This window comes from Myzus persicae, unplaced genomic scaffold, assembly GCF_001856785.1.
Source record: "Myzus persicae strain clone G006 unplaced genomic scaffold, MPER_G0061.0, whole genome shotgun sequence".
Taxonomy (NCBI): domain Eukaryota; kingdom Metazoa; phylum Arthropoda; class Insecta; order Hemiptera; family Aphididae; genus Myzus; species Myzus persicae.
The window spans coordinates 321-8073 of record NW_019104170.1 but is presented as its reverse complement, the minus strand read 5'-3'; the positions used below and the strand labels follow the sequence as shown (position 1 = coordinate 8073).

At 28.3% G+C, this 7753-nt stretch overlaps 1 protein-coding gene across 1 annotated transcript; it reads left to right on the top strand.

Moving 5' to 3' along the window:
- The first annotated feature begins 4398 nt into the window (after nucleotides 1-4398).
- Nucleotides 4399-6405, top strand: LOC111039589. Its single transcript, XM_022323167.1, has 4 exons — nucleotides 4399-4961; nucleotides 5025-5260; nucleotides 5324-5714; nucleotides 6372-6405. Exons 1-4 carry the CDS (start codon nucleotides 4399-4401, stop codon nucleotides 6403-6405), a joined length of 1224 nt encoding a protein of 407 aa, XP_022178859.1.
- Nucleotides 6406-7753: the final 1348 nt, after the last annotated feature.

The following is a 7753-nucleotide window of genomic DNA, read 5'->3' as shown; positions in this document are numbered from 1 at the left end:
TTATATAGACATACGGTTTGACTGCTTTGACAAGAATCTTATCTTTCCGTCGAACACTCGAACATTACCGCAGATTTACTATTTAATCGCCAACAATATTATAGTCTATTAGTAAGTTTATAATCGCTATTAATATTCTTAGAAATTGGATGGAAATTATAATTTTATGAACAAGTGGTGATGTAGTTTAAATGTATATAAATAGAATATGTAATATAATATGTTGAAAAAAAATATCTAATTGTAAACAAAATAAAAAGTGCAATTTATACATACACTATAATTTTAAATAAACACGAAGGACCTATGTTTTTTGGGGGAGGTCATGACCCCCATGACCCCCCCCCCTTGGATCCGCGCCTGGCAATACCTGATGAAGCAATTGCTGACGCAATATGATTTTTGTAATTAGTGGCATGAGAAAGGTTTTTCCAGTCCGAGACCGTCGTCCAATATGTCCTCATCGTTCACGTAGACGTGGCATTGTTTTATGTACGTAACTTATATCTGAATATGATACACTTAATATTAACTGAAATGCGATACATATAATATCAAAACATTCAGTACAAAAAAATTAAATACATTGAATGAATACATACACAAAATTAATCAAATGAATGAATGAATGAATGAATGCTTACATAAATATTCATTCAAGTCAATCCAGTAATTAAAATACATAAATAATTTAATTTATAAATAACATAGTTACCGACAACAGCGCTATCTACCGGACAACCAATGAAAAAAATGTCTTCTAAATATATTTATATTTCTCTTAATCGATCGTATATAAACAAATATTTCCTTCTTAAATCTTAAAATCCCTGTTTGAGCAATTCCCCGGATCGGACCTATCTGGTCCAATTGTGAATATAAACCATCCAAGGCGTCACAAAAACAAAGGTATTTCTTTTAATTGCCATTTTTTATGGATTCAAAACTTTTTTCCAAATCCCAATTATTTAGTGTATCTGGCTGTGATTCCGCATTTAATCTATAGGAAGTATTACCAGTTGTATCGTAGAAAACATCAGCATTTGGTTGCGATATACTCGGAGAGGGAACAGTTTCTAAATTACTGTGTACTCTAAAATTCAATCTAAATAAATTAAAAGGATATTTACCTTTTTTATGTATATTATGCTGGACGTAACAAGAAGACCTGATAAATAAAATTATTTTTGTTATAATCAAAAATCTATATAATTTATTGACTCGTGGGCTACAGGTAAACTTTAATTCAATATAACTATTGATTTTTTTTTATTTTTTTTTTTTGTGTTTAAACGATAAGTAGTCAAAATAATGCCTTAATTTTCAACTTCAATATCTTTTCCTAAATAAATCTAGTTCATTCGGAAGGTAAAATCCCCATTAGTTTCCGAAAGCGGCAAAAGCACAAAAAAAAAAAAAATAAAATAAAAATAAATGTCAAAATATCTGATATTTATTTATTATAGTAATACATTGACCTTTTTACAACAAAATTTATCTAAAAACTTAACTTAGAAATTATTTCATATCAGATTTTATTTTTTTATTTTCTGAGTTACAAAATAAAAAAAATTTAAAAATATTGTTAGAACAAAATTTTTCTAAATTGTCAGGTATTTCTATACAGTATTACACCCTCTATATTATATACATAAGTAACCATATTCGATTATCAGTAATCACTAATCAGTATAAGTAAGGCCTACTCTTTAATTATTATGAGACAAACATTATTTTTTTTTTTGTATTAAACTAGAACCAAGTTATAAGAACAATACATTTTATACATTTATAACATTTTTAATAAATATATATGCATAACATGTAAAGAATACTTACCATCATGTCAAGCAAGTTTTTGTAATACTTTATGCCAAACAAGTAGTACTGACTTAGTATTTACATTTTGAACATAGAATTTAATGATATTACCTCAACATTACAACACAGCTATACAAACAAAACGATATAAACGAGATTCAGATGATTGAGAGATCAAGAGGGTAACCAGCATCACCTTGAGTTAATCATGAACATTTTTATAACTCATATAATTCAATAGTTAGGATTATTAAATATTTAATTAATTAGCAGCAATTAACCATGTGTACCTTCCACCCCTATTGTAATGAAATTCCATAGCCCTCCGTATAGGAGAAACACACCATATGTAAGAATCATTTCTTGCACCTGGGAATCTGGCGTTAATATTTTATATTTTTAAATCTGGATAGACAACCTAAAATTAAAACTTCAAAAATTATTTGTGTTTCACAATTGATATTATTATTCCATACATACCGTTTGAACATTAAGAGAATGGTTCCCATGCTTTTTCGTGATTCTTTGGTGCAAGAATATTTATATGTGTGCATTGTGCAGTCAATAGCACTAATAGCACCCTCAATTGCTGTCATTGGAAAATGAATAGTTTTTGATTTATGGCATTGGTTACACTATGTATGCACCTGCTGACCGAGGGTTGATTAACATTTGCAATACAATTATCTCCTGTAGCTCGTTGGTAACTACCTTTTGCATAGAAGTTTACCACTACAAATACCTAAGTGCAAAAACGAAACAACAACATTGCACAAATAAAAAAAAAATAATTTATATTTAATGGACTAATAAATGTTGTGATAATCCAATACATTGGTAATTAAAAAGAAACAAGTGTAAAAATGTTACACCCTTACAATTTTATATAAGATATAACAATGTTTAAATTAAAATATATCTAAAATTGTATAATTACTTGAATGTCAACTGGAAGTCCTTAACTACGTTCACGTTTAAGTGAATCACGAATGCTGTTCGTTATAAGTCCATTGCAAGTTGTGGACTAACTCGGAATGTGTTCATGAATACATTTATTGGTAGATCATATGGATTTTGAGCATCTAAGTACTTTTCTCTCTACTCTCTTCTAACATCCTAACCCTTTCTTCCAACTCTAGATATGCAAAAATATCAATTGAACAAGTAGGTATAAATATTTATAAGTATTTTATTTGTATTTTAACGATGTACCTAATTACACGGCTTGAGATAAATTAAATGTGTGAAACTGTGAAAGTGCGAAGTTGTCGTGTGTCGGTGTGATAATGATTAATTATCATATTTTATGAATTTATACGATTCGATAAGCTTAACGGCCATTTCTAACTACCCTATTCGATATCAAATATTTTCTATACTTTAACGATGAAATTCGTTAAAAAATTGTAACAGAATCAATATATTGATAACTTTTCGATAGAGTCGTTTCGTTAGTTTTAACGAACCGAAAATCGTAGATAACAGGTCTCATCGAGTTACAGAATCGATCTACAACCGTTTAGTTGGAGTTCAGTGACATACACACGTACAGTAGGATTATATATTTATAAAGATAATATTTGTGTGGTTATATGCATAGTACATAATATATCGATGGCTTAATTCAAAAATGTAGTAAGTACATTTTTTAACGAAAATGAGTTAAGCGCATAATAGTATAAGAATAGGTATAATTGTATGTTTGCAAATATGTGGTAAGTGATATACTTATCGAGTTCATGTCTTCCAACAATATGGATATTTATTGAAGCAATTCAAAAGGAATAAAGTTTAAATGAAATCAAATTTAGATTTCAAAAGCAAACGTGGACATTTCCAATATGATGAACCAAGAATACTACATGCCTGCGCCGGTATTCTGTAAAAAAGTATAAACAATTAGATACAAGGCTACAAGCTTGTATCTGTAGTCAATAATAGTATTCAAAAGCATTCTGTAATAATGGGATACAGACTGATTACTATTTTGTATTCTTGTATCATTTACTGGGAGTTTATAGAATTAATTGTGGTTGATAAGAAAAAATTTTGAATATTGATAAGTGATAAACTGCTATTTAAGAACTTTTCTGTTGTTTTCTTCACAAATTTACAAAATAATTAAATAAATAAACATTTTATTGTTTTACTTACATTTAAATCAAATTTATGAAAATGTCACTTCGGTAAGTACCCATATAATAAATATATACTATACATTTAGGTTAAAATATATAGTGTTAAGCAGGGTTGCCATCCGTACGATAATTATCGCACGCATACGATTATTTCATGATTGTGTACGATGTACGATAAATCTTTACTATCGTACACAAAAATACGATAATTTAATAATTTTACTAAAATCCAAAAATAGATTTTTGTACTTTCTGAATTATTTGTTGTCTTATATTAATCGGTTGACTGTTATCTTTTTTTTTGTTTTTGGTACGTTGTTTATTGTTATATGTCCTGTTCTGATGTTCTGTGACTGTCTTTTCAAATTAAAATTTAGAATTTTTTTGTTAGATACTTGGTTTAAAAATTAAATTTTTCAAAATTCTAAGAGGCGGTGACATGGCAAAGAGTGAAAAAACAAAACATCGTTCACAAAAATTTCGGACAGAGTGGCAGAAAAATCACTTGTTTAAAACGTGGTTAATGTCAGTTAAATGTAACGAATATGAAGCATACTGCAAATATTGTAAGCAAACAATAAAATCAGAAATTACTGTTTTAAAAAATCACACACTTGGTAAAAAACACAAATCAATTATGTTGCGTGGACATAAAAAACAACCACCTGTTTTTCTGTTCACAACGGAAACTGATTCAGATATTAAAAAAAAGCAATTGGTATCCATTGCCGAAATAAAATTAACAGCGTATTTTGCTGAACATAATATGCCGTTTTTAGGAGCCGATCACTTGTCAGAATTACTTACGGAAGTATTTCCTGACTCAGAAATCGCGAAGAATATTAACGTTAAGAGAACTAAAACGACAGCGATTATTAAAAATGTAATTGGTAGTTCTCAAAAGTTCATTTTATTTGAGAAATTAAAAAAACAAAAATTTAGCCTGATGGCAGACGAGTCAACTGATATTGGTGCAATAAAAACTTCCTGTGTAGTGGCAAGGTAATTATATATTTTTTTATATAATATAGTACTTTTTAATATAAATATAATTTTTTATTCCAGATTTTATGATGAATCTAGTGAAATGATAGAAAGCGATTTTTGGCAACTACACAATGTTTATGACACAGATAATCCTAGTTCAGCCAGTGCCGAACACCTTTATAACGGTTTGATTTCCACGCTTAATGAGTATGAAATACCATTAACCAATATAATTGGTTTTGGTAGTGATGGATGTAACGTTATGATGGGTAAACATAACTCTGTTGTTTCTCGACTGCGTGAGTCATGTCCAAGTATAAAACACTTACAAAAAAGTGTGTTTGAATTTTTTTCATGTAACTTCATTATGTTTTTAGGCATTTTTATAATGAAATGTGTATGCCATTCGGCCCACTTATGTGCAAGTTATGCATGTAAACAATTGCATCGTGCCTTAGAGGATATGGCAAGAAATATTTTCAATTTTCTAAAGAGTAGTTCAAAGAGGCAAGCAGAACTTAAACAATTTCAGATGTTTTTGAATCTTAAACCCCACAAAATGTTACATCCTTTACAAACGCGTTGGTTATCTCTAATTGCAGTAGTCAGTAGAATATTAGAACAATGGGATAGTCTGAAACTCTATTTTACTGACACTTACTTAAGTCAACGTTTTATTTCAACTGAGACTATATACCGTGGATTCAATGATCCATTCATAAAGCTTGGGTTTTTGTTTTTAAATTGGAGCTTGCCGTTATTTACAAGGTATACAAATTATTAACTAATTAACATATTTTAACAGTGCCATATAATATAGTGTCTCATACTATATTGCAGGGCTTCAAAAGGTTTAATGACTAATATTAAAACTATTGATATAGAAATGAAACTAATGTTATTTAATATCTATTTACTAATTAACTATTACTGTTGTTCATGACCCTATCAAAATTAAGAAGTATAAATATAGATTTTTGTCCGTATTTTCATGTAATCCTATTAATTGTATTAGGTATATTACTATAAATAATTATAAATCGTATTTTTATTAATTTCATAATCATATCCATATTATGTTGTATACTGTAGGTTTAATATGTATTTCCAAACAGAGCAATTAGTCATATTAGAATTGCATGATAAAATTGGTAATCTGTACAAAGAAATATTACTATGCTTTCTTAAAAGAAGTTATGTATTACAAACGCCCAGGGGCGAACGCAGGGGGGGGGGGTAGGGGTTTAAACACCCCCCGAAATAGTAGGTACAAAAAATAAATTATCTGACCTACAAATGTATTACCATTGATTATAAATACTATAGATTGCTCACTGGGCGGTTTTTCGATGGTCTACAAAAAAATCTCGGTAGATGGCGATAAGAACCAATAATAACATTTAGTAAATTCATATTTCATTTTAGCTTCTGTCAAATGGTCAAGTGCGGTGCAGGGTAAACAGGTTTTCAGTAGTGGCAGCCGGCGCGCCGACGTAGCGATATAAATAGTTATAAATATTTCATTCTAATTAAATTAATATTTTATTGAAGACAAATAATAATAATAGCAAGGAACAAAAATCATATAATACCTATAAAATATTAAGTTTTTAGATATAATTATTATATGTAAATTATATCATATGACATATACAGTTAAAATTATTTATTTTCTAAAACACGTAACTTATCTGCATTTTGTACCGTTCTTTTTCCAATTTTCGAATTTTCTGTTTTACATTCTTTAAATATTTTTGTTCTAAACAACAATTCAATAACATACATGTAATGGCAATGGCATTTTGAATTTTGAAAATGTGTATATTTTTTATTAATTTGCATCAATGCTTTATCTTTTAGTTGGCTTAATATTTTTTTTTCACTTTTAATTTTTGGAAAGGTTTTTTCAAAAATGTGTAAGCATATTGTTACTATGTCCAAAAATTCATCTGTTGGAGCTTTGAGTCCCTGTGTTGGTTCAATTTCATTGTAAGTTCTGAATAATATTAAAAGAATTGATTTGTCGTTCAAATTACTTTTGTTTTTGGTTAAGTTACAATTTGTACACCCAAATTTATCCCAACATTTTTTTGCCAAATAACCTGCAAAGTACGAAATAGAGCATACTTCTAATGATGGATTATCTGCAGTTTCTATTATTATTGAATTTTTCGACGAAGTACTGCTTGAATCAGAGTCAGCTGAATTACTTGCATTGCAATTTTCTTCTGTTTGAAACGTTGATTCTATAACAGGATCTATTGAAATATCTTTTAAAACATCCACGGTTAGAAATTCATCTTCATCAAGTTCACAGTTACTGCAATTTGAACTGCACCTCATCAAACTATACGTACATATGTGTCCGAAACAGCATCGAAATGTCCTAGCTGTTGGGTTCCTGTTGTATCTAAAACAACAAACAAAATAATTAAATTTAATGATATTTATGTATTAATCTTATTATCTACTTGATTTGTAAAGTTAAAATTTTAATAAATTACAAAATCTTTTTTTGATATTTGCATAATATTAAACGAATTTAATAAAATATATAGTTAAGTTCTTTTAAGACATTTACTCCAGACAGCAATATACCACTAAACATTGTTTTTTAATTTTTCTAGTCCCCAAAATGTAAAATGATGTTTTAAGTTTATTTTTTTACTGTAAAATTTAAAAAAAAAAAATTTTAAATTTTATGATTTTTATGTTAAGTTCTTAAAAACTATAAAAATTAGATTAGAATATAATTAGTTATGAATTAGGTTAATATTTGAAAAAAATTATTAATCCGTACCAATAAT

What these genes read in the sequence shown, in the direction of transcription:
- LOC111039589 (XM_022323167.1), top strand. Translation starts at nt 4,399, where the DNA reads ATGGCAAAGAGTGAAAAAACAAAACATCGTTCACAAAAATTTCGGACA. An exon ending in ACTTCCTGTGTAGTGGCAAG is followed by an intron (nt 4,962 to 5,024) that starts GTAATTATATAT and finishes TTTTTATTCCAG; the next exon opens with ATTTTATGATGAATCTAGTG. An exon ending in AGCTTGCCGTTATTTACAAG is followed by an intron (nt 5,715 to 6,371) that starts GTATACAAATTA and finishes ATTTCATTTTAG; the next exon opens with CTTCTGTCAAATGGTCAAGT.